The sequence below is a fragment of the Callorhinchus milii genome, unplaced genomic scaffold, assembly GCF_018977255.1.
Source record: "Callorhinchus milii isolate IMCB2004 unplaced genomic scaffold, IMCB_Cmil_1.0 Scaffold17, whole genome shotgun sequence".
NCBI lineage: Eukaryota > Metazoa > Chordata > Chondrichthyes > Chimaeriformes > Callorhinchidae > Callorhinchus > Callorhinchus milii.
In genome coordinates, this window is record NW_024704758.1 from 12598323 (window position 1) to 12626121 (window position 27799).

Genomic DNA, 27799 nt, shown 5'->3' on the forward strand with positions numbered 1-27799 from the left:
TTATCATTCAATAGCACAGCACAGCATTTCAATGCAATCTCGGTTTTTGATCCCGACAAACCCGAGTTTAGATAGGGAGTCGGGCCCAAAAATGTTAAAACGCTTCCAATTGGAGATCCTCCTCGAGGCGCTGTGGATTTTCAGCAAATTCTGATTTTATTCTCTACCTCAGCTCCTTGTATGGGGCGTCACTGAAAGTCAAAAACCCTTCAAATTCAGTGTTTTATAACCTATGTTGGCTCAATTATTCCAACGCACTGCTCAGCAGGCTCTCCACATGCTCCCTACAACAGCCTACCCACAGACCATCCAGAACCCTGCAGCTTGTGTCCTCTCCTGTATGAGGCCTTGCAAACCCATTGCTCTCAACGTAGCTCAGCTCCACTGACTTCCCACCCCCCTATGGACAATGCATTAAATTAGTCCTCTCTTCTGGAGAAGTAACACTCCAATATCTATCATTTGATTCAACCAAGGGATTTGCACAATACCAATAAAAGGCAAAATAAAAGGTAGTCACAGTAATATTAACTACATAAATAACTACATGATGGTTACTTATAGATTATTTTAACACCTCGATGTACAGGATAAACAACAGTCATGACCCTGTGTGATGGTCCACACTATTGAAACGAAACTAGAATTAAAAATGCTGGACGAAGCACAATGAAGTTTTGTGTTACCATGTGATGTTGAACTGAGAGAAGGAGTCACTGTGATTCTCAGCACTGTAAGCTCGCAATCTAAAGGTCAGTCATAAAGGGCGAGGGCATAATCAAAAGAACGGGTACTGAACCACAGGATGGAATTAAAAATTCACAGCGCAGGACAGCCCACGCCACACTTACACATCATCCAGCAGCTACCAATTCAGCCCAGTGGCAGAGGCTAGCTGCCAAGCTTCTCGGTGAGACTTTGACGATGATGCCAACTGCCTTTGGGCCTCGAGAGTCACACGTTCTGGTTAACAACACAACTCGCTTTGAAGTTTGTCACTCTGAACAACAAAGACGACTCCACAAGTTGAAAAGGATTTACAAAGCCTCCTTCTCCCTTATGGCTCAGAAATGGGTTGCTACTGGAACCAAATAGACCTGAAAAGTCTCAGGTTCAACAAACCCCAGTCTTTGCTCCCTTACCTCATCTCAGTTTGAGAAAGTGAGCTAACAATGATCCCGCAGGCAGGATGGGGTTAATAAAAAAATAAGTAAGGATTGTTATTCCTGATCTCCATCTCAAGTGGTTCCTGAGCGAAATGTGGTGTAAATGTAAATCTCCTCATACACGGTTATTATTTATATCCTGACCCAGATACTGCAGAGATATTCAGTAACAATGGTGTATTATGTGCACAAATAATTTGCTACGTTTTTCTTCGACTTAATTGGGGGAGAATTGTATTCTATCCAACCACATAACCGATAAAACCAAACGTCGACCACTGATCTCCTCACACGGACATGCAGCAGAGATAAAGGATAGCAATGGGAACAGAGCTTAAATTTTTCCAGTGTATTTTAGTCACACGTGGAAATTAGTCAGAAATGATGGTCTGTGGAGGTACAGAACTTCTCTTTAGTCATCACTGAGATATACTGCACAAATAAGGCTTTGCATGTCCTCACCCGCTGGCAATATCATCAGTCCGCAGATTCTTGCCCAGGACGTCACCATCGCTCATGTAACCAGCCACATCCAGGTTGATGGCCTCGAGATCCATGTCATCGCTGCTCTTATCAGGGATGTCCGAGTGGCATACATTGCTGGTCCGTGATGCCAGCTGCCTCCGGAGTGGTGTCGTGTACATGTAGCGACCGGATTCGGGATGGATGAAACGGCTGGCGTTGGCCCGAGGAGGGTATCCATTCCCCAACGAAGGAGCGTCTCCAGCCTGGAGTCGAGGGCTCGATTGGCCAAGTCTCCACGACAACGGAGTTGACCTGCCCGTCATGCTGAGTATACTGCGTCCACTGATCTCCGTGGTAACACTGCTGTCAAAAGTGGTTTCCAGTGTGCTAAAAACAAAGAGAAAACTCTCAGATCAAAGCGACACGGAGAGTGAAATTCAACAGCGCAGATGCATACTTGGGTGCCAACATGGCACCAAAACACCACTTACACATTGTCATAATTTATATTTATCGCTAAATGCCAAAGAAACAAAATGTTCATGAACAGCAGGGGGTCCCAAGTTCTGCTTCCCGGACATTATTTTGCACAAAAGAACCTATTGGCCCAATTGCTGGACTCGCAGTGCACACACTCAGTACAACAAACGGGCCCTTCAAGGCATTCACAATGATCAGTGAAGCCAGCTCCATCGTCCAAACAGTACAGTAAATTACATTCAAGATACACAAAAAGGGGTACTCCAGGCTTAATGTTTATCACAAAGCTCCAACACTTGGGGTAAAAGCTACTGAAAGGTTCAGGTGTTGCCAGAGATCACATTTCCACATTCTGCTGGTCAAAACCTTGCTTGTCCTGCCTAGAATGGCTTTTCAGCAACTTAAAAAGCAATACTTGTCAAAAATCTAAACGAGAAATGCGTCATAAGAAGAAAATAAACCCTAACCCATTGATCTGGTTATTTAAATACCAAAACGTTTGTTCAGGCTCTTCAGCTGAATCACTTAAGTAGACTCAGTTCAGATCTTGTTTGCCATTCAACATTCAAACCTAATTCATGCCTGAAGTTTACACAGAGACATGACTGATGGAAGCTAAATCTTCAGAAGCCAAGACAACAACCATGTTTTTAATCTCTTTCAATGTACTTTGTTTACTATGGGGAAGATTTTTTTCAGAGTACAGTACTGTACTTACATGTTTTGTATGGAAATGGTATGCAGGAGAGAGCTGTTGTTCAGATTAGTTGCTTATGTTTTATTCACAACTTCCAGTGCATTCACCATCACCTTATCTGCATGTTATCAATTTAGCTCAGCAGCCCATCTCCTCACAAGAGGCTCAGCCTATCCTTACGTCTTGCAAACAAGACATCAAAGTGTTGCTTTTGATTATTAGACGAAAATAGCTGTCAACAGCATTTGCATGTGGTTTGAGTTGTGTGCTCACTGCCCAAGTGATTTTATATGGCTTCAAGCATCATGATGTGAGTGACAGTGACTCCTGACGCTCAAGTAAACTATTGCAGAGCGGACTGGTACCTGTGTGTGATCTGTGTCCCTCTTAAACTTGACATGGTCTCCTCCAGGTTCTGACGTAGGTCAGCAATGTTCTTGACAGTCCGCAGCCTTCGAGTCTCTGGGTCGTCCCCTGCAGACAGAACCACCTTGTGAAATTGATTGTTTCATGACGTTTACAATCCAGCAAAAGCCGTCATAACTTCGGCAACACCAAACATTCGCTGAACTCGTTGTCCCTGCACATCTTTACATCAGTGAAGCCAGCTCCATCGTCCAAAGAGTACAGTAAATTACATTCAAGATACGAAAATGTGTACTCCAGGTTTAAAGTTAATCACAAAACTCTGACAGATGGGCTAAAAGCTCAACAGATGGATCACATCACAGTTTAAATTGCTGTACTTTTATATTGCTACACTTCAAGACCCAAATTATAGGAATTATCCTTCAGCTGTGTATTGAAATATCACTCAGCAGCAAATGGCAAGAATATTCGTTTTGTCTGAATATATGAACAGAACATCCTTAACATTTTCCAGGACTATTTGATGTTAAAGCAATAAAATTGACCGTGGATCTTTCTCTTTTACTTAGCTCAGTAAAATAATAATGAATGTCACAGTTTAAATTGCTGGGTTTTTTTATTGCCACACCTGAACAAAGATTTTATAAATATTTTGAAAAGATTTGCAAGTGCTGTAAAGTACATGCAGCAGTTTGTCAAACTTTTCAATGCGCTCTCACACTTTATGCGGTTCAGATACAAATCTGACTTATTTGTTCATGTATTTGTTCGCCCACTGAAAATCGCAAGTCCAGGTTTGATTGACTGACGTGATACTTACTGTTGAGATGCTGGTAAACATCCAGCATCGTGAGCAAAGTTTCCTCATTGATGCGAGCAATCCCTTGCCATACACAAGTGTGCTGAACATTCACTTTGCACAACTCTTTGCTTCCACACACCACCACGCCCCCTTTTTGGGTGGCTCTGCTCGGTCCCGGTTGAGGTAACGGTCTTTGTCCGCTTCCCGTCATTCCACACAGCGTTGGGATACTGCTGACTCGGCTCCCGGCCGCACATCTATCTGAACGTCCGCAGACCGAACCGAAAGCTTTCCTAAAAATTCTCGACGAGTTGAGCTCTATAGGAGTGGGCGTTTGTGTGTTTGCGTCGTTTCCCCTTTGTCGGTGGTGGAGCTGCTTTGAATCTTTCAGCAGATTGCTGCAGCCCCAGGAAAGCACAGGACTTCTGCCATACAAGTGACCTTTTTCGGATTTCGCATTTCCTGCTTTTACTTTTTGCTCACAATCTCCAGGACTTTTCGACGTGCAAACGCGGTTTCTGCTGCTCGGCTGATACATCGCTGACAAACGGTACGATCCGTTCTTCCTTCCTTCCTCTCACTCGTCGGTTTCCACTGAAAGTTTCTTTATCCGCTTTCTTACAGGCGTGCCGCACTCTCTTTCACAGACGAGTGTTAAACAAGCTCTTCCGGCTGGCTCACGGTTTTTTGCACGTCTGCTAACTTTCATTTGCCGTAAATGTAACCGTTCTGCCTAAATGCGCCAGGTGAACTTCTGGAGTTTGCGCAGACTTTGGTCAAAAGCGCAAGGCAACAGAAACTCATCAACTGGACTTTGCTTTGCATGGTCTGCTATGAAGAGACGCTTTCTCTCACACAACAAGCGAGCTCTCTACTCCAGGCTTCTTAAGCCTGTATTTAAATTGACGGATGGGGAAAAAAAGACGGCCTGTTGTGTTCTTGGGTCAGCCATTCAGAGAAGAGCTTATTGAAAAAGTTTCAGGCATTACCATTGCTGCACGGTCTGAGTCCTCACTTCCCCTTAATATGCGTCTGGTGTTTCTCTTTTTTATGCTTGTGTTTGTCTTGCTCTGAGGCTGCCATGGTACAAACAGCTGAAATGGGCACAACAGCAGCTCTCCTGACCTCAGACTACAAAACGTCTATTCACTATCTTCAGTGTTGTGAATCTTGCTCCATTCAAGACGTAACCCTTCCCCCCACCCTCCCACCCACCCCCCAAAATAAACTGCAAATGCTTCTTTTAACCCCTAAGAGAATAGGTGAATGTCATTAAGAACAATACTTTTTTTTGCAAATTTTCTCTTAACCCCCCCCACCCAGGTCTGAAGATGGTGCTCGCTCTGGTAAGGGGAGGAAAACTGAAGGAAAACAAAGTAAGTTTGTTCAACAAAGTATATGGTGGGGAGTGGGAGCCTTTTTGCCAATTTTGTTCCATACTTTGCTCCTCTCCTACACCTTTTGACTTCTTTTATGAGGTGCTTTGTTCTCTACTCTAGGCCGGTCATTTGAACGTGGCGAGATAGCAGCCATGTCCAGTCCTGCCCTTGCCCGTCATCCACATGCAGGAGGTCACATTATAGCAATTAGGATTTGGAGCCCCGGTTGCTTTTTCTCCTCAGTCTCGGGCCAAATATGGCACTTCTTCTTCTATCCAGTTTGAGATCAGCAAAACTTAGTGTCGTCCTTCAACCTTCTGGCTGGAATGGCTGAGAACCATACCATTTTCATTCAGAACCTATTTTTACCTGGAATGATCATCAAACAGGATCCCACTGCACTGCATGCCTTCCCTTCCCCTTATTTGCAGGTCTACACTACAAAGAGCCATCAACACAACGCTGTGGGTATTAAAGGAGCAATCTCCCCAAGCATTCGGGTTTTCAGCTTTGGCTGCAATTCAGTGGCAGTTTACCTTTAACAATCTGCAGCATTAAACTTTAAAATTAGAGATTCCCAAATCCCTACCTTGTTAAAAATGAATGAAAACTGTCAGATCCACTCTGGAATCTCTGCTTGGTTTGACATCCTAGCTCAGCTGTACATTGGGGACTTGCCGCCTGTGTTTTTCTCCTCTCTCCCTCCCGGTCCCAAGCCTGACCTCATTTCCAGTGCTGCGCATTGCACAGGGTATATCCGAGTAAGGTCAGTTTCACTCCCGCTAATGGACCTGACCCATGGGAAGCATGATGCCAGGAGGACCAACCAAAATGAGGGTCCACTGTCCCAATGGATTAAGAATAGATTAATCAAGAACAGTAAATGCAACGTCCTCGAGAGAAATGGAGGTAAATATTACATTTATAACGTGTAACACTTTAATTTTTTTAAAATTGAAATGAAATTGGTTCCATTAATCAAACATTGCTTTGTTGATGTCACTGTTCGTACATGCAACACTCAGGCTATAAACACTGGCTGTGTTGTTGCATTGGTGATTGCACGGAATGATTGAATATAATTGGCGCAGTTTAGCACAAAACCTCTGCTCATTGTTATTAGCACAGCGTATTCTCTCCTCGACATCTATTGGGAGATTGGACCTCTGCATATGACTGGGTTTATCTTAAGGCTGTCAAGGTAGAGATTGGCACAACAGGAGTTAAACAACTAAGTTTACAAAGCTTCGGCAACATAAATATTTTGTATTAACCTGACTCCCCAATGCCTCAGCTTGTACTGAACCAGAGGGATGAGGAGGATCCAAGACTCGATTCCTGGTTCGAACTGAGTTACATGATCTCGGCAATTAGAGGAACTGCGGCTTGCTGTAGGGCTTCGGGTTTAGGGAAGAGAAATTCAGCCAGGGATCCCAGTTGTAGTATCCTCACGCAGGATAGAATCTCGGAGTAAGTTTAAATCAGGTGAGGACCGAATTAGGTTCAGTTGTTAAAGCCACACACAGTTGAGTAAATTGACTGAAACTCACCGTTCAGGGGATAATGGGCACTCGGGGAAGGCACCACAGTGTCAGCACCTGTGGAAACACCCCCCACCCCACCAAAGGCAGAAACAATTAGACAAACAAATGTATTCAGAAAAAGAGAGAAAACTGTCGAGATTCAAACAAAATTTTTTTTTACAATAGCTAACAGTAGATTCGATAAATAATTATCCCTTATGTTGGCTTTTTTTAAAAAAAAGTTATTCGTGAAGGATACAATTTTTCACAAAATATCAAAAATAACACTATCCATATTTCTATTGACCAGTTTCAAAACAAAATGATTATTCCAAAGAAGAAAAGGAAACCTGTACATTAGTTCAGGATTTATTCATTACTTCAATAGTTTATTTTGTTTATAAAATAATAATGAAGCTTGCAGTTGATATAGCGCCTTATCACAGAATATACTGTCAAGTGAATTAACTGTATATTCTGTGGGAGAAACGCGGCTACTGTAACTTACCAGGCTGATCTTCCAAGCAGGGCTGTCCATTTTTGCTGTATAGAACAGTTTCCATGTTCACGCCCCCGCTACTGGATTCAGTTATAACATTCCCTTCATTGTCTGTCTGTGACCTAAAAGAGAACAAGCCATCACAAACACGAAGCAGCTTTAACGCACAGAACAGCAGACTGACTCTGCATAATTTATCAACCTCTCATGAAGCAAGAGCAAGGAAACTGAAAATTCACTCAGCCATAGGTGAAACAGTTATTTGTAATCAAAATCATTAGGCGCGGCTCGACTCACAGAATTGTTTGCCCAACACATACCGATTGACTTGTTTGTAATGGTTTAATGGAAGTGTATCTAAATCAGTGAATTTAAAAAATATTTGCCACAAAGACTGTTATGACTGCAGACTTGCCCCCCTCCAAAAAACACAGAGATTCGAATGCAAGGTGCAAGGATTATATATTTTTAAAAAATCTTTTTTCTCCTCTCCTTAAAGCCAATTAACTTTGTTTTCTTTCTACCGCTTTGTAGTTTCACAGTCATCAGTAACCCTCTTGTACTTTGCTCAAGTGCCTATTGTACATGTACATTCAGCTATCAGTGGTAAGTTAGCCGGATTCTGCCCTCTTTCTCTCAATCTCACACACACACACACCAACACACACAGACATACAGTTCACAAGAAGTCACTGAATAGTGATCAAGAGCCGGAATTAAGGCTGATTTCCCTGCCTAGACAAGGGTCTCAGGTCATTCCCCATTGCTCGCCTTACTGAGATTTGTTAACTCCGTACGTGCCATTCGAGAGTCAACTGGGAGCTTCCCAGTCCATTCTTTGTTGCATAAACTCACTGAGAAATCAGGGAAACTTAACATTCCTCATCTTAGTTCCACACCTCCAACCAGAAGCTGGGCAGATGCACCAAGAATCTACGGACTTCAAGGCATCAACTTTTTTTTAATCCTCTCCTCCCTCATGGTCCTTCCCCTTGTGTGTTTTATTTGGTTTTGTTTATATTATTATTTTCAGTTTTTTTTTTCCTTTTTGCACCCATGTCATCTTTAACTGGGAAGGATGGAAAGAGATGTTTGTGCTGGGTATTGGAACCAGCTCCCAAACAGTTTCAATATATAGAGCCTGAGCTGTGAGTTGGAACTTCATCTGTCTGACTGCCACAGTGGAACAGCTCCAATAAGGGAGAGAGAATGTCTCGCTACAGATGTACACAACTCCAGTAAACCCTAAAGAAGGAAATTTGCTGTGTAACATAAACATACGTCACAGCACAAACTCGTGGTTTCCAGGCAACAAAAAAGATAATGGAATTGCTCTTCTCGTGCTCCATTTGCAAAGAGTTTTCATGGTAGTTACTCTGGGCTGAAGCCAACACTGAATTCTTGGCTCCCGAGGCAAGTGCCCTCTCCCCAAAATGTTTCACTCTTTCCTTTCCTTCCAGTGCTGGAGGTGAGAATTTTTTTTCTTGAGTACAGTTCCATGGGTGCCATCACCTTTCCGATACCTCACCCACCCTTCCTTTACGGTTGGGCCTAAACAACAAACGTCTTTGGCCGTTCTGGGTGTCCACCACAGCTGAGCCTGCTGCTCTCCTCACCCTCATCCAAACACACTTCTAACAAAGTTCAGTGAAGCAGAATGCTGACCAAGATTTCGCTCTCCGCAGACCTGGGAGTTTGAGTCAAACTGCAGAGCCATACTGTTGGGCACAGCCGAGATTGGCTAAGCAAACAGTAGGCAATAATTGAACCTCAGAACTTCCTGCTCTGTCTCACTCAATGACATACTATTCAGTGCAATTGCCCACTGAACCATCAGGAAGCAGCAACAATAGAAGCACTAGTCTTTGACGCGCTTTGTGAGAAATAATTGCCACATTAAACCTGGCATCTGCAAATTCCAGTCATTAATGAAAGAGAAATTAATTGAAATGTAACCAATTTCCCAATGATTTTTAAATACTGTATCGAGTCCCAGTGCACTTCTCGAACAGTTCTGTAAGATCGCTGTGGTTTTACATCTATTTCTGATTGTGATGAAGCTTCCTGGTGAAATGCAAAATCAAAGAAATCTAAACTAAGTTAGAGGATAATGGATTCAAGCTCCGCGTTGCGATTGTGAAGCTCACAGTTTAGGCTAACACTCCAGCGCAGTGCTAGGGAGAGCACCGCCTTGTCGGGAGATGCCATCATTTGCATGAGACTTTAACCTCAGGCCTCATCAGCCTGTTCAGGTGTATGTTAAAAACACAATCCTCCAGTGAGAAAATAAAATTGGTCGTTCACTTCATGGTTGTTTGTGGGACTTTGCTGCAAATTAATTGACCAACAAAAAATTATATTTGTATAGCGCCCTTCACGTCGGGAGGACGTCCCAAAGTGCTGGAAAGTCGGACATCCCAAAACGTCCAAAAGTTACCGAAAAAAATAAAGCAGTCTGAGCAATTCAAACCAATTGCCAATGTCAACATTACACGTCAAACCTACCTGTACATGAACGGAGCAACAGTGGCAGTGTTGGGATGGTTGTATTGCTGCTGTGGATGAGGTAGCTGGACACTGACCGTGTTACTTGCTGTAGTTTGGGTCGTGCTGGCTGTCGTGGCAGCCTGAGCATTGCTGTTGCTTGCAGGGGGGGTCCCTCCAGGCCCTTTCCCCTCAGAGGAGGCTAAACTACTGGAGCTCGAGTTCTTACTGTCCAACTGTGCTTTCTGCAGTGAGAGACCAGCACCCAGCTTCCCACTGCGGGGTCTCTCTGTCTCCTTGGCCGGAGTTTGGGCACTTGTCGTTTTCCCTGTATGAGGTTTCAGCCCTGGTTTTGGTATTCCACTTTGTTGAGGTGCGGGTGGGTCTTTTTTGGCACCAATCAGTTTCCCTCCTTTTGGGATAAAGCTTGTGATCTTAGAGGACTTTTTTGGCATATCAGAAGCAGATATCGGTGGTTCCTCTCTTGGCTCCTTTGCCACTTCTACCTTGTCAGAGATAGAGACCCTTTTTGTGACCTCTTTCGCTTTGTCTTTCTCTTTCTGCTTCTCCTTCTCTTTCTCACTGCCTTTTGGCGAGCTTTTCTTATTGCTCAACGCTCGACTGATAGTCCTTTGTGCAATGCCTTTTAGTGCAATTTTGGGGCTGTTTGAGGCAGGTCCTGCGCTATTAACACTTCTGGCCGAGGTGTCCATTTCACTAAGGTCTACTCCGTTTGCGGCAGACTCCGGTCGCTCGCAGCTGCCTTCGCGAGGCCCTGAGGTGTCCAGGCTGGTTCCGCTGGCCTTGGAACCACCTTTACTGTTGAACAGCTTTAACTTCTCCAGCATGGACTTTTGGCCATTGGCATTGGACTTGGCGTTGGCAGCTGGCTCAGCAGGTGGCTTGGGTGGCTCCTGAGTGGGCTGCTTCACAGATAGCATGGAAGACGTGGCAGTGTGCTTGGCATTGAGGGACTTGCTACGCCAGGGCTTAGCAGAGTTTGGTTGGGGGATTGCGGAGGTGTTTCCGCAAGCGCTGCTTGCTGAAGCCTGGACATTCTCATTCATCCCAGGCTGTTGGGTCGCGTTGTCTGCTGGCTCTGGAACTGAAACACAGATAATCGTAAGTGAAACAACTCTACAAACTCTTCCGACCCTTCAAATTCTTTCCATAAAAGGGAAAGGCTTCTTTTTTAAAAAAAAATACTCTATGTCAGTGTTCTTTGTTAATTTTTTTTGCCGTTGTTTGTCTTTGTCTTGCCTGTACAGTGCAATTTTAGGCTCTTCTGACATTTGAAATGGATTTATCACATTTGAACGTATTTATTCCCCAAATTCGGTGATAGGAGATATAAAATCAGATTGCAGAAAACTTGTAAAACCTGTTTAGGTTCTTTAAAATCTCTCACATCAACCAAACATGTTCATCACCTCCATCACTGAAAAGTGCATCCAAACGTCTGTTGGAACTACCGCAACATAGCAAAGATGTTACAGTGTAAATCCATACAAGTCCTGTGCACGTTTGGTCTATAGATTTATCAGGAGTCATCACTTTATTTATGCCAAATAAGAGCAGAATTCAGGGGAGCAAGTAAAGCGATTGTAAATGTTAATTATTTGTTGAAGAAGCAAGACATTGCTATCAAATCCTTGTGCTGTTAACTCGAGGTTGCATTGTGCCATTACACTGAATAGTGTACTTGGGCTCTGGTAAAATGATCAGCAGTGTGTTCTAGACCTGTAAGAGGCTATTCTGCTTGTAATTATTTCCATTATAAAGAATCCCAGTACAAATTCACACCTCTAGCACAATACAACGATCATCCATCAATGAACATTTATGTAAGCAGTTTACTTACCCAAAGAGTCTCATCGTTAATGTGTTACCTGATTAAAAAGCACTGGGTGCAGGCACAAAGTGTTCAACAATGCCGTAACCTACTTCTCTATGCAATTACTATCATCTGTCACTGACTCACAAATGCAACTGTTCCTCATACAGTAGAAAATGAATACAAAATGTTTTTGCTTGTAGTCAAAACGCCACAGATTGCTTGCAGATTGCTTTCCAATTTCAGGATGAAGTCCGCTGGTTAAGCCTATAACTGTTGTTGGAACAGTCTTACTAAATTCAAAGGAAGACAGACAGCAGCAGCACAAAAACATACGTTTCTGCGTTTTTTTGAACCCAGCCCTGTCACAAGCCTATCGCAACGGCTTTCCTTCAATTCCAAGAATTTGTGAGGACATTTATTACAATTTGCAGTTGTTTGATCCGAGCCGGACGCTCTGATGTTCCAACTCATACATCTTCCCCGTTAACTGTGTGCCTGTAATTTACTGAATAACAATTATGGGCTGGACACTGGCCCAAACTACATGCTTGTTTAATGACATCATTAGTTGATGGGAAAACAGTGATGACAGCAGAAAATACTGGGAATAATGTGCATTATATTTCCATAAAAGACAACATTGACTGATGAAATTGCATTACAGTTAGAATTGCTACAATGCACTAGACAGAAATTCAGACATTATTGCAGAATGAACCTACCAACAATATATTGACCTAACAATACCAGACATTCCACATTATAAGAAGGCATTAACTAGTCCCTGATTGACGGTTTTTAATTTGAATCATTTTATCTCTGCAAAGATGAGCAGGAATGAACTGGAAAAATAATGAGATAGCACCGACACTTGTAAGTGATTAGTGGAAGACCACATTTAGATCAACAGCACTTCAAAGGATATTGAATAAAGCATTTTTTTGCTTTCTCTTCTGTGGTATTATAGTAAACCCCATTTAAGTCTTGCTGAGATAAAAACAGCATCACAAGTATAAGACGTACTGGCATATTGGATACACGGACAATTTCCAGCATATCTGGGGTCGAAAGAAGCCCAGAGTGATGAGAGAAAGACACTACTCAGTTTGTGTGGAAAATCAATACCTCATTTCTAAGCTATTGACACACCAGGTCAGTGTTTGCAGTTACGTGAATGAGTCCAAGCACGTTCATCTAAACAAAAATTCAGTGTCTGTTTGGGAGGAAGCTACGTGCAGCATCTCTCTCTCTCTCTCTCTCTGAAAATTTGGCAGGTTAAAGTTACTGATCGATAAAGATAGTGCTCACAGGTGGAAAAACGGCTGAGATATCCTGCAGCATGAATCACTCCCACATCTCAGTAACTGTGCAATGGACTGTCCTCTTGCACTGCAGTGCACCAAACTGGTAAAATGACCCCGTAAGAAAAAGCAAATGTGAGAATCAAACCCAGAACAGGAATTAAGCTTGAATGCAATGCTCAAATGTGAGATCACACTGCCTTGTCCAAAATCTGTACATAAATATTTCTTGTTTTTCCCCAGAAGGAAGGAAACTATAGTTATTCAGCGGCACAGAATAGGCTCACACGAAATGCAGTTTCTACTGTAAACAATGGTATGACAACAACAAATTACATTTGTGTAGCACCTTTCACGTCAGGAGGATGTCCCATGACGCTGGAATTAGTGCACTTTTTGGGATATTTTATACAAATGGCATAAATTCTCAACAAACACCAACTGTTTCTGACCAGGCAAAACAATTATATTTCGGAATTTAAAACATTCCAGCTTGAATATTCTGAACAATGAGGAGTGGATTACACCTACTACCAAGTTACTTCAACATAGTTTTTCCAGTGTTAGTTGTAAATCATTCCACTTCACGTGTTCAGTATGAGGTTCTTCGTGGTAATACAACAATCAAAACAACACTCACTGTGAGCTGCAGCTCTTAATTCTGGTGTATTTATTTATCACTAATGTTCACATTTTTACCTTCTTACTAAAAAGTGTGGTTTTATCCAGCGGGGCTGAAACAATGCCTTCACCAAATGCTAAATGCCAAATGCTGGGGAAAAATAAAACGTGCTCCTTTTAAACTGCGTTTAGAGAAATTACAAATAATAGTTTCTTACTGAAGAAAACGTTCTCTCCCACAGCTGTACCTTATCAAATTGGCTGTTATTCACTTGGGAGCGAGGATCATGAGCGTTGGCAAGCTTTTTGGCAGGATGGGGGCATCACAGCTGAATCCAATCCTGTCCTCACCCAATGACCACACATACCATTTTCTAGCAGTGGTCACCGGATAGCGATCAGGAAGAGAAATCTTATTTGAATTTCCCCTTCCCGAAGCCAGTGCTCCACTGCCTTTACTGCCTGAAATTAGCTGGGATCAAACCTCCTATCTTCCCGATCTGTATCCACTGAGCCATGGAGAAGCATCAGGATTTATTATACATATTATTATACATAAAAAGGAGAGAGGCCCACAGGTCCATCAGTTCCATTCCTGTGGATTCTCTGCTCCCAAAACGTACCTCACATCTGTTAAGGACATATCCAATGGAGTTCAATTATATTTTGCACCACTCATAACTCATGGACTATCAACAGAGCATCTTTTGCACAAATTATTGAAGCTAAACCCATTTCACCTATTTAAGTCGTTGTCAGTAAAGGGTCAACTGAAGGTAACTTTCATGTGCTGCTCTCTTACATGGGAAAAAATGTTTTGGAAATGTACAGAGATTAGGTTTGTGGTCGGAATATTTTGAACACTTTAGGAGTAAATCATCAAGTATGAAAGGATTTTCCTTCCCAGCAACAAACAGTTAAACTAATGACTCATCACCAAAGGTCAGAGGCAAATTAACAGCACTAATCGGAATTGAGAAAACATAATTAACATCTACATCTGAAACAATTGAAGTTCACTGAATCCTCCTAAGCTTCACCCAAGGGCTTAATAGGATTGGTGGCCAATTATCAAATGAAAGCAACCAAATTCCCTGTAAAACACTTTACAGCAGCTAGTTTGGCCAAATACTATGTTATCTGCTGGATCAAGCGACCTAATGCTGCATAAAACCTTTTTCTTTTTTTAAAAAAAACTATTTAAATTACAAGGACATCTGTTGACGAGTACAAACATCTGAAGCCCCCATACATGTGGACCAACCAACATTCACTCTATGAGAGGGGCAAGATCATAAACGGGTTTGGGCTACAGCCACCATCTGGATCAACAAGACTGGCAACACTTTAAAAAACAAAGATGTCTCTGTGTTAATTTAGATAAACTGGCTTCCTCTGAAAAGAGGGTCCATTGACTACATGAAACAGAAGTTAATCTGTAAATTGATGATCGCTTCATCAGTCTCCAACAATCAGAGCTGTCTTAGTAAATTCCACAATGGTGGACAGTGGCTCCTCAGACATTGTGTTGCTCTAAATGAACTGGACAGTTACTGGTCTTTTCCTGCAGTGAAAGTGCTGCAAATAAAGAATTGGAACAAGGGAGCAGAAACAAAGAGATGTCCTTTATCAACCAAGTTTGTTACCTTTGCACCGCAGAAAAAGAGAACCACTGTCTCGTACATACAATGGAACTAACGGTTGGTGCGTTACGAACCTTTCAAGAAGCTGGGATCTCCCCTGTCTTCCTCCAGAGAGAAAAAATATTGAGCGAGAGAGAGCGAGACAGAGAGAGAGAGAGAAAAAAAATCAGGTTGTAATGAAAGGTCAAAGTGCAAGGTTTGAACTGGTAACTTAGTGTTTGTTGTTCTTCCGCTGCCCCCCACCCCTCCTCCAATTTTGGTCACCGAGCAACCAACGTTGACTGAGACTTTTATTCACTTTAAAACAATGAAAATAAAGGCTGTAATTCCTTTGGAGCTCCCAATGTTTACTGGCTCCAGGTCTTCACACAGTTGAGGCTTTCTACTCCCAACAGAACTCCGATTGTTAAGTATGACCATTTGCAACGAAGTGCACATTAACTTCCAACAATTATTGCAATGCTACCAAATAATATCGGCATCTTTCTTTCAACTAAGTGACCAATGCCTCACTGGGTGAATCTGGCCTCATGGAGCAGTTACAATTACTCTATAAATTAAGCCACTTCACCATTAAACACATTGTTGTTTTAGCCTGATAATTACGAAGGGAAAAAAAACCCAATCATTTTAAATTCGATCAAATGCAGCCATTGATGTGAGGAAACAATTTAGACAGTGAAAAAAATGTGGTTTCCTGCCAGATTGAAAGGAACGTTGCAGACTGGGGCACCACAAAGCATTTGTGGAAATGATTCTCTCCAGTGGGCGTCTCTACACTGATTCAGTCTGTGGTACTCAGTTATCAGCAGCCCCTTCTCTCACCCCCTCCATCACTCTTTGCTCTCTGGGAAGGATGGAACACAAGAGCATCACATTTCAGCAACACGGTTTATACCACATTCACCACAACAATGTCACTGACTGCAGCACTGCTGTGTGAGTGTGTTGGTGGGGAGGTCAGCACTTTCAGAGGCTGCAGGATAAATGATGGCATAATAAGAATAATTGATGGCATAATAATAAATAATATTGTGATTTTCACGTCAGGAGGATGTCTCAAAGGATCCACTGTAAAAATTGTCACGACTGTATTTTGTAGGCGAGTGCTGCAACCATTCTCTCTTGTGCAACTCGAGGCATTAAAAAGCAAGAGCGTGGCGAGACTGTAGCTCGTATTGCAAAATAAATATTACAGAGTGCGATTGCAGGCTGCCTACGTGAATTCGTTTCATTACTGTTTGAAAATAGCTGCTGAAATTGAGCGAATATTTCATATAAACAGAACCGCAATAACAACTGCATTCGCCATAAGAGAATTGCTAATTCAAGCTTAACATGAAAGGAAATTATGCGGCTTGCGTGAATGTGCTGAAATTCCAAAAACAACATTCTCACATGTAAGAAACTCTCTAAACATAAATATTTGCAACGAGCCATAACACACACATCTCTCCTCTATGTGTGGGTCGTACGGCAAGGGTGAGGAATATTAAGCAGCGACGACTTTGGGCAGAGTGAATGGTGTGTGGAACATGGAGACCTTGTGGTAACAAGGAGTTCATGAATATAGCAAAATGCATTAAGACTGGCGTGTTAATAGGAAAAGGGAAAGAGGTTTCTGCAGGTTTTAAAAGAAATATTTTGAGCTGACATTAAAGTGGTACAGATTTATTGATCATTTCAAAGATTGCACAGCACTATTGGAAGTCTCCTGGTCAACAATCCGCCAAATAAAAATGAGTCATTCACTTCATGGCCTTTTGTGTGATGTTGCTGTTTGCAAATTAGCTGCCACATTCACCTACAAAATACACAGTCAATGCACTTTACAGTATATCCTATGAAGAGTTTTGACGTGCTCCCTGCAGCCAAGGGTGCTTGAGCAACTGCAAGGATTATTATTAATAATAATACAAAGTAACTACAGAAAACATGAACCATCAGTTCTGCGAAGCTATTTGAAGTTTGACTGCTTTTGTCATTTAGCATTTAGTTCATAATCAATCTCAAGTTTAACCTTGTCTTAGTTCAGGAAATATAATTGAAGCCAATGCATGTTTCTATTTAGTGCTAAACTTAATCTGCCCCAATTATTATAACTGCACCTTTACAAAACCCAATAGGACTGGGAGAAAATAACAAAGCTGCCATCTGACAGAGGGATTCATGGTGTAAATCATGCCAATTTAAGACTGTTGTACGCAGGATTATTTTTGTGTCTCTTGTGATTCAGTAATTCAAGTGAAGAGCTGCCACCTCCTGGCATTTTGTAGTAAAGCAATGTTGATTCTGAAAGAGAAGTTATCGATGAGCCACGCAGCTTTAGGTGACAAGAGCATTCTTCACTCAGCTTGTTTTCTCTTTCCACCCCCCCACCCCCACACCCCCCCCAAAAAAAAACACATTTCACTAGAAATAAGTAATTTTATAAAATTTATAGTATAAAAAGGATTGAGCATATCAAATTCAAATTAATTTGTGGGCTGGATATAATGTTACATAGTGATACGTCCTTGTCATCTCTGCAACGCCACCTCACTCAAGTGGTCATTTTTCATGTGCATCACCATTTGATTAGAATTCTTGCTTCGGAACGTAATCCAATTGCCCAACATCCACTCACACACACACACACACGCACATTTCTCAACCAAGGATTCCCTGAAAAAACGATCAAAGCAGAAACGCCATCTGATATTTTCTGTTTTCTAGCCCAGCCAAGTACCAAAAGTAGATCAATTGTTCAATCAACCCCAGTGCGCTGATTTTGACGAGGCGGGCAGTGTCCTGGTCAAACATTAGCACAGTTACCACGTTGCGGCTGATTGACCTAGTAATTTACCTTTAATGCTCTGACACAAACCAAACAGTCGTTCCTCATCGTAACCAGACACTATGTGGGAGAAGTGTTCGCCTGATGGAGCAGCAAATTTATCCAGGAAGCAGCAGAGCCAAACGGTCCAGGAAGTTTCCAGGTTTGAGGATCAAACTAAATGCCTCACCAGGAACGTACATATTAATAGGTTTTATATTATTAATACATTTGGAAGAAATACTGTACAGGATAAAATAGAATAATTACAGAAAGTTTATTTTAATCCAAATCCAAAAAAGCTCCGATTGAACTACAGACCCAGCCACAAAGCCCTGTACTACATGAGGAAAAATCAATCAAAAGCTAACTATCCTCCCTTTATAATAAATACATAACTTGTTGTCTGGGAAGCACCCAATTTACACTGAGCGACCTTAAAGGTTCCTCTTTATCATATCTCTTTGACAGTTGGCTCCCATACAACTTTGTGATGTTAAGAAAGGCCACACTTATTAACTGCACTGAGGGAGTAAGAGGTTATTGACCATTGCAGGCAGATTCTGAATCGCAGAGGTCCAAAGAACTTCATCTCTGTATTCGTCCATAAATTGTACAGCGAAAAACTAAAATGAAATGTCAGACGCAACTATTACCACAGTAATTCATAAAACCTGCAACAAATCAACTTTATTTTTTTTAAAATGAGTTTCATTCCATTCACTGCTGTCTGTCTTTGCAAAAGTTCCAACAGATCCAATCACAAACTGCTAACAACTTTCCTCAAGATCATATGCCAGCCTTTCCCGATCCAGGAATACACAGACGAGTTACATACAAGCAGCAAAAGAAGAGAGAGAGAAACATTTAATACCGAGCTCCCCTAATGCCCAGGTATGTCAACTCCTGCAGGACGCTGCACTGAACCGCACACCTGTGAGCTTTCACATTCAAATCCCAACTTGGTTTGTGCAGTCTGGCAGATGCCTCACATCAGTGATGGTAACGCTGTAACTGGCGTCAGGAGGATGTCTCAAAGGATCCACTGTAAAGTGTAGTAACTGTGTATTTTCGCTGCAACCATTCTCTCTTCTACAACTCTTCTGAGCTAGGATTCCCATTGATCCCGTTATTAGTGTGCCCGATGAGTGCAGAAATTGAAACCTTGGTGATGACTTGGCCTTTCTAAAACACTGGATCCACAGCCACGCCTCAGAATCAAACACACTTAGTGCTACAGAATCACAGATGCCCACAGCACTGTTCCCTGCCGTACAAAATTGCCAACATTCCAGTGGAGAGGGATTTGGAGAGGACACTCCACTTGTTGGAACCCATCTTATACATCGAGAATTGTGCTGACTCTTTGGAATATCTCACATACCAATGTATGAGAATAGCTGTTCTCAGCGTTCTCCTCATTTCAGTCACTAAGAGATCTTAAACATATTAAGAGCAATATAGGGGCTGAAGTTTGGGACGTCCTCCCCGACGTGAAAGGCGCTATACAAATGCAATTTGTATTGTATTGTATAAATTTATTGAAATTGATGTCAGAGCAAGGTCTGAGTTGATCGGATTTAAAACGATACAAATGCTTTGCCAGTATTGCTGACTCAGAAATCGACAGCGTCTGTTTTTTTCTGTTCTGTTCTATAATGGTCACGAAGCACTGGTGCCTTTGATTAAAAAGTGTAATTTGAGATTCCAGAAGTTGATTATGCCAAATCAATCCAGTTTTTTCGCTTCGCCTCAAAATCATACACTGTCAACATTCTGTGAAGCGCTTTGAGACGTCTAGAAGACGTGAAGAGAGCTATATCAAATGTAAGGATTATTATTATTAGCAGTAGTAACCAAATACATCAGATTGCAATGTCTGCCTTGACTGAGTTCAGCGAACTCGGTGCAAACCAAGGAACAAGCCCCAACACCTGAAATTTTCTCCTTCTGCTCCGCTGGTTGTATTTTCGAAATGTAGCAACGCAAAGTGTGGTGGTTCTAAAGCCGCGGTAAAATACCTAAGACTGGTTAAGATAAGAAGAAACAACGTCTATACCTGTCTCATTATTTGTTGCTGGCGGGTGACCTGGTTTGGACTTATCAGTGTTGTTAAAGCTCTGACTGCGTCGGTTACTTGTACTGGATGTCACACGAGTCTTGGTCTCGCTGCCTGCAGCTGACACTCTCGTTGTGGGACCTGGAAGCCTAGGAACAAACAGATAAAGGGAATAAACAGGAAACACAGAACCCAGGTCAAACATCTGTGACACAGAGCCATGCAGCCAGTCTGCCATCAGCTGAAACAGGATTGCTTCAGCCAAAGTATGATATCAATCACACAGCACTGGTTTTAATTCAGACACACACAGTTCTGCCAGAGTGTGTTGCCCTAGAATGCAGAGGATTAAAGCAACCACAAACCAATGAGTCAACATGAAGCCATAAAATCAGATATTGGAGAAAACACAAGAAGACATGGTGGACTGTGGAAAAGCCAGCTCTCAACACTGTAAATGCTGACGATACATAAATTATTGATAACATTAAGACCCATTAAAAAGCATGGGAGGAGGTTAGCATGCCACGCACTGTCCTTTTTATAGTAAAATGAAGCGAAAGAAGCATCTGTGTCCTGACCTAGAACACATTCAAATTTTTCAGTGGGCCAAGACCTGGATGAATTGCTAAGTCCAATTGTTTGAATTTCCACAATTGTGTACAACTACGCAGTCTCAGCTGCTTGACAAGCATCCTTGACTAAATGCAACAGAGAACCCGATGTTTTAATGTTCCGCACCCTTGTTCTCCATTTCCTGCATAAAAACTAATTGAAGTGCGATGAGGCGTGCAATTCTACATTCCAGGCTATGAGCAAGTCAATTAATTGATGCCAACGAAAGCACTTATCGTTAGTCTTTGTATTTACTGAAAAAACACGAACTGACCAAAGTCCAGGGGTTTACACCTGACCCTGAATCATTTCACATTTTAAATCCCAAGGGAACACGTCTGGTTTTGAGAATGGGTTGGAATTGAGGTGAATAAATCATTCTGTGGGTGAGGTTGTGAAAAAGGATGCAATTCAGATTTACACGAAGTGGAACAAGGACTGCAAATAGATGGACAGCAGATGGATAGGAACCCCCCTTCCCAACAATTAAACTCAGGATTAGAACTTTTTTTGTTAACCGACCAGGGTTCTTCACTATATGGTGGATCGTGTGCACGTTAAGACTTGGTTCACTGTCCAGGTTCGATGAACATTGGCTACTTTTGAATGATCTACCCCAGGAAATTACCTGTGAGCCACCTGTGAAATTACACCCAATGCAAACCTCCACTTTCTCGAGAAGAAGGGATCAATTAAGAGAAAGGGGCAGGAGTGAGGGAGCATTCACTTATTTACTTCGAAGCTGAGCTACCAGTCCTGACAATGATTGCCCTGCAGGATCAGTGGTTATGGGTTTACCAACTGAGCCTCGGAATGCTCACTCCTTTCAATTTTTATACATAAGAATCTACCTGTTATCCCCGAATTATTTTTGAATGTGGTTTATCATCTGACAACACAGCTTGTTAACTTCAGACAGTTTTATAATAGCTGAAGATTATATTATAGCTTATAATATCAAAGTGCTCCGGGACCCTACCCTGCATGGAGGATGCTATATGAATGCAAGCTGTTGTTGTTATAGCTAGAAAGGTGCACAACATGTATGGATTTTCATGAACCAAAGACTTGTTTTGGCCAAAGAACACGTCAAGTGCAAAAACAAATCCCAATTGTGCTGAAGGTTAGATTAACACTGAGCTCATTTTCCTGCCATCAAACCATTAGATATGTGTTTCTCTTCATCTTAATTAATTTTGTTAAAAGCATTTTCCATTGCTGTTTACAATTAATCTGATTTCACAGCGGTAGTTTGGAAACAGAGCAGTGGGACCCTCTGGGACTCAGCGAAAATAAGCATTTATCATGAGTTTTTAAACGAATCAGAAATGTTCTTGCTCCCAACTTGTAATTTTTAGGTTTTAGGGATTTTCATGAAGATTTGTTTTCAAAAGCACTGAATATTCTTGAGACTATCCAAAATTATCTTCATCGGAAGATTATACTGGCATTGCTCCTCAAAGCCAAATCCAATTTCTGGTGTTCATATACAGGTAGTACATTTCCACCAGAGGTCACTAGATAGCAGAAGAAGAATAAGCCGGGTTGATTTTCCCCTCACAAAAGAGGGACAGGTGACAAAGGCTCTTCAGCCCATTTTATCTCGTTCTTCCGGATTACTCACCTTCCATCCTTCCAACACATCATCTCACTGCTTTTTAAATGAGTCCAATGTTCTGAACCTCAACCACCCTTCCTTGGTAATCCACTCCAATCACTAAATTACCTTCTGGTGTCTGTCCTGAAATCGCCCTTTGAAATCCTAATCCTGTCTTTCGTTCTGCTGCCTTGGTGCATCTGAAAGCAAGTCTGAGCATTGAGTTTAATTGTAGCATCCTCGTGGGGCCCCAGTTGAAATCAATTAATTCAGGCCCAGACTGCGATTAAACCTGGAACATTCCCAGTTTGGATGGCTCCGCTGCACTAACTGAATAAACTAACTGAGGAGGGGAGAACTTAAAAAAATTGTTAATTGCTTTTACTCCTTAAAGTACTTAATGTTGTTTAGCGATTCCAAAACATTTCTTTCAACGATATGACATGTGTGAAGTGAATTTTGGGGTATCATAAAACAGAAAGCTAATGTTTTTCTTAGCTCGAGGTCATGGAACATGTTGCAAATTATTTTCAGCACAGAAATCTTCCTGTTCACTCCAAAGAATTACAGATGCTAATGACCCAAAGCTTTTCAGTTGCACGGATCCAAGGCTAAGATTGATATCAATACTGTTCAATTGTTTTACTAATCAAGTTGTGACATTAGCATTAAAAGTTATTGTTAAAAAGAAATATGCACAAACATTTCATTAGTAATAGACGCAAAGCAGATCAGCAACTCCAGGTGGGTTTTTGAAAGGAAGAAAATGTTTGTTACAGGCGGGTTATGCTTGGCTCAAGAGGTTGGACTTTACATGTTAACTGTAGTTTTTCGAGGCACTTTAAAAAATCAAGGGGTTTTGCATTAAAAAAAAGGAAAGTCTATAATTGTTGATAGTAACAGGCAGGGACTGCGGTTAAGACAAACATGCAGCTTTGGTCCCTTTAGAAGGGCTGACCATGCTTTTAGTCATACTCGTGTCCTGCTCAAATCTAAATGGAGGAGAGGCAAAAACAAGGAATGCCAGCTGACCTAGAACTCTTTTTCTGAGTGGGTGCAATTCTTGTGCTTGGGGATGATAACCTGGATGACACACTGTATGACAGAAAAGAAGAGAGGAAGAAATGAGCATGAGTTAAAAGGAAAGAGCATCAGAGAAAGGCTACAGCAGAGAGCATGCAACATGAAACATCAAAGGGCTTCAGAAACTGAAAAACTCCAAATCTCCGCTGAACGCTATATTGAGTCATGAATGAATGTGTGTGTGCGAGCGAAGTTGTAGATAGACTGCCACGACACATCCAGAATTCGTTATTTATAAAACCTTTTGCAAATCCCGTAATTTAAACACTACGGTGGTTTCGGGATCTGATTAGTTCTGAAATTACTTGATCAGCACATTGACCTCCATAACGCAGGCTATTCCTGTCAATGTCTACGCCAAATAGGTGTAACCAAGCCCAAGTCAAACCCTGTTCACGTCCATGCCAATTCAGATATGCGTCACATTAACCTGGTGGAAACTGAAAAACGAAACTCCGCTTTATAAACTTCAAAGGAATAATCCTATTATTAGCTGTCCTTCGGTACTATAATCATGTTTCAGTAAAAGCTCATAAAACTCAATGGGACTGTCGAAAAGAAGATTCTTATCGATGCATCGTGCCATATTCGTTTTAATTCAAATATTTTATCCCTCGCATTGAAAAGGGAAGGTTCCAAATACAAGAAGTCAGAGGCAAAATCACCATCAGACCATTCTCTCACACCTTCTGGTGGATTATCAGAGAAAACTAACCTAACAGAGGTCAGGGAATGTGTCAGCTGGCTGTTATTTTAACTCCATTTGGTGCACGAGCCCACTAAGCAAGGGGAAAAAGAAATCAAGTTCAATATATTAGAGGGGAGGTCAGTGTCTTCAACGCTCCACAAACCAGCGTGGTACTGAACAACGCAGACTGACAATTCCAGGTTTGATCCTTTGGGCTGCGTTAGCAGATTTCAGCCAAGGCAGTGGAATACTGCAGCACTCTGCAGTCAGGATCAACCACAACTCTCGCTCCTTACAGCTTTCCATTGATTCTGTCTGAAGATTTTTTTAAAAAGTGTTCAACTGTTATGCCACTGATATCTTCCTCCCCGAGTCACTGGGAGGGCTGCCAGTGGCCAAGGAACTATACCGCACAACACTTAGTGCTTTGAGAAGTGAGACGCCTAGAGAAAACTCAATTTGAGGGGAATCTCTTGCTGCTAAATGGCTAAATGCTATACGTAACAAGGTACAGCATGATGACTGAGCCAGGAAGACTCCAAGTTCGAGACTTGATTTATGCTGAGTGTGCCTGAATTTGGAAAAGCAGGAAAACTTGTACCAATGAAAAAACATCAATCTGCTTCCTCTTTGTAGCAAGACACCATGCACGATTCAGTTACAAATCTCACTGTGAAATAATACAACACAGATGCTGGTAATCGACTGTGACCAAAGTGGATAAAATTGACAGAATTCCACAATATTCACTGCCTGATTTGAGCACAGCATTAACCCTTGTCCTCAACAATAAAATATTACTGTTGGAAGGAGCACCACGGCGTGCACAAAGATTAAATTCATGAAGTGATATCTGGATGGAAACGTAACCTCACATCTCAATTAAATTATCAAGACCACAGCAGTTTGCCAAAAGCGAACAAGCAAGAAAATTAATAACTTTCATTAACTTAGTTCTATTTCTCGTTGCTATTTTTGTTCCATTTACAATTGAGGGAAAAATAAAATAATGGTTTAAATCCGTTAAGCAATCTGCAGTCACCTTTGGAATATTAAAGAAAGGATAATCCAACCGAATGCTAAATTCAGATTTTTGCATTTGCACAAAGAATGGACATGTGCGGCACTTTTAAGAGTTTACTAAGTCTAATAAAAAAAAGTAGTTTTATTACTGGCCAAGTTTTATTACAATGCCATGCCATTTGCAAGGCACCACAATAAGACAAAGTTGCCAGCAGACTGCTGACCCATTCTTCACTTGGCTGTTTCGGAATTGGAAAAACAAATCGATTACCCCACGTTTATCCAACAGCAAGGCGGTTGACAAAACATCTTGGCCACGGTATACCTTGGATATTTCCCATCAGCAAGACGTTCGAAGTTGCTTAATAACTCATTTTAAAAAAAAACTTGATCGAATTTTTAAATTGGAAAGACATTTCATTATAAGCATAAAATCAGAGCAAACCTGGACTGCATTTCCAGTTGTGCTTTTTGCTGTTGCTGCTGTTGGCACTGTTGTTGCACCTGGGTAAGGGGCTGGGTGCAGGGTGTGGCTTGGACCTGCTGCTGAAGGCCAAGCTGGTATTGAGGGATGTGATGCTGGGGCCCCTGTTGCTGAAACACGACTGAAGACTGTTGTTGCTGCTGCTGTTGCTGCTGTTGATGTTGCTTTTGTGTTTGTTGCTGCTGCTGTTTATACCGTGAAAGACTGAAGAACAGACCCAGAATGGCCTTCAAATTCCCATTCCTGATTTCTGAAAGTGATCAAAGATTAATAATAATTCACTAGAAGGTCACACGGCATAGGATCAACTTCCTTTTTTTTTGGCGGTAAAATACTTTTTAAGGGATGAAACGGCTTTGGTGTCCTACATGATTTATATCCTTTATCTCTACTCCGTAAACAAATGTGCTCCGAAACTACAATAATCTTTGAAGAGCTCAGTTTTCTTGGAATGCCACGCAGCACACATTTTCTTTTTAGAAAAAAACAAATAAAAACTGACAACTAGAACTGTTGCTTTCACTGTGAACCTAACCAAAATAAACACAAGAACATTTGGTTGTAGCATTCACTGAGTAAACGGTCACATGAAAATATAATTATATTACTACTGTCAGGAAGCATTTATTTTGTCTTGAAAGGGCTCACGTCACTAAGTGGTTTGACAGACCATTAAGTGGAGGCAATTTACTCTATATTCCTTTTGTTTGTATTGACTTCCTTCCATAACAAGGTGTCCAAAATAAACTCAAGACAATCACAGACCTGAGGATCAGGTAATTCAGATTTGAGTCTATCATCTCTGGTGTGTGAAGCAGGTAGGCACATCATCAGTAGACCATCCTGTTAGGAACACCAATCATTCTGATTTTAATTGAATTACTGTATCAGTTTTTGCAGATTGGCCTGATTGAAACCCACCACCATAACCAGATGTTCAATTGAACGAGGTCATACAGAAGATGTTGTTGCAGATGTTGCAAACCACAATCAGTTAAACCAGTAGAAAGCCACAAAACAAAGTTACTGAGTAATGTAGGATGATAGCAAAATCCGAAAAAAAATAATGTTCAGATGTGCTGCATTCTCCACAAGGGGAAAACAATTGCGAACTTTGTCTCTTTAAAATATTCCAAAGTTCCATCGTAAAATCTGAAAAAAGAACCGCAGAACACGTGGCTACCAAATTTAAATAAATGTAAGACTTTTTTTTCAAAGTCCTGCACTACTTCCATCTTCAGATTAAAGTTATAAAGCTAAGACGCTAAGAAAATGAGGGCCTCTAGAATCCTTGTTAATCTTAGTCTTCAATGAAGACAAAATGGCTGTGAATATTTGAACTCTAGAGTGAAGACCATATATATATATATGCCTAACCTGGAGACCCTGTAATTATGTAATAGATTGTCCTAAGGGACCATCTGCTTGCTCCACTATTAAAATCCAAGGTTTCCTTTCATGCTGAAACATGCAGAAATTAAAACTAAAGAGGCAAATTGCAAAAAACAGGAATTAGATAGTGACAAACTCAATCTCTTTGCATTTTTTTGGTGAATTAATCAAGTTAATCCTCAGTGGGTTTTCTACTCAAAATAAATTTGTGCAAAATACATTCTTTCTCCTAAAAATATCTGGAGGAAGTTGTGAGTGAATGATGCTAAAACGATGGTTTAGTTTAAGGACACCGTTTATATTAATGACCTCCACAAGCATCAAGTGGTCATGTTTTATGCCTCTCCTAATCATTTTTAATTGTTTTCGAGCTGAATTTCAAATGTTGTTTTGCAGGATGCTCTCTCGCTCGAGCCAAAGCAATTCCCAAACCACCAAAAAGTAGTTTAAAGTCACATCTGAATGACAATCTGAAGCATAGTGTTAGTTGCAACAATGGCAGAACACCGAGATGAGAGTCAATCACAGCAGTAGGAAGGTGCAAGGGTTTGACAGGACTTGGGATGGAGGAGGAGGACCTTGAAGTTGTTCTATTGGGAGACAGGGACCCTGGTGAAGGCAGGGGACATATGAAATTTTGTGAGGCATAGGAGCCAATGAGCTTTGGGTGAGCCTGACTGCTGATGGTGGAGTTGGCAAAGCCGTTTTATAGAAGTGTTATGAAAATCACAGGATAAACTGGGCAGCAGATACAAAGGATCAGACACATTAACTAAT

At 41.5% G+C, this 27799-nt stretch overlaps 1 protein-coding gene across 1 annotated transcript in view; it reads right to left on the reverse strand.

Moving 5' to 3' along the window:
- The window catches only part of nav2a (neuron navigator 2a), a 151020-nt gene that overhangs the window by 79102 nt on the left and 44119 nt on the right, over positions 1-27799 (reverse strand). Inside the window, exons 5-12 of the mRNA XM_042341324.1 lie at positions 25592-25880; positions 23385-23447; positions 20141-20289; positions 9886-10969; positions 7390-7502; positions 6909-6956; positions 3174-3282; positions 1629-2018 (exon numbers count right to left, since the gene is read on the reverse strand). Coding sequence (XP_042197258.1) covers positions 1629-2018; positions 3174-3282; positions 6909-6956; positions 7390-7502; positions 9886-10969; positions 20141-20289; positions 23385-23447; positions 25592-25880 — 2245 coding nt within the window. The remainder of the gene's footprint in view (positions 1-1628; positions 2019-3173; positions 3283-6908; positions 6957-7389; positions 7503-9885; positions 10970-20140; positions 20290-23384; positions 23448-25591; positions 25881-27799) is intronic.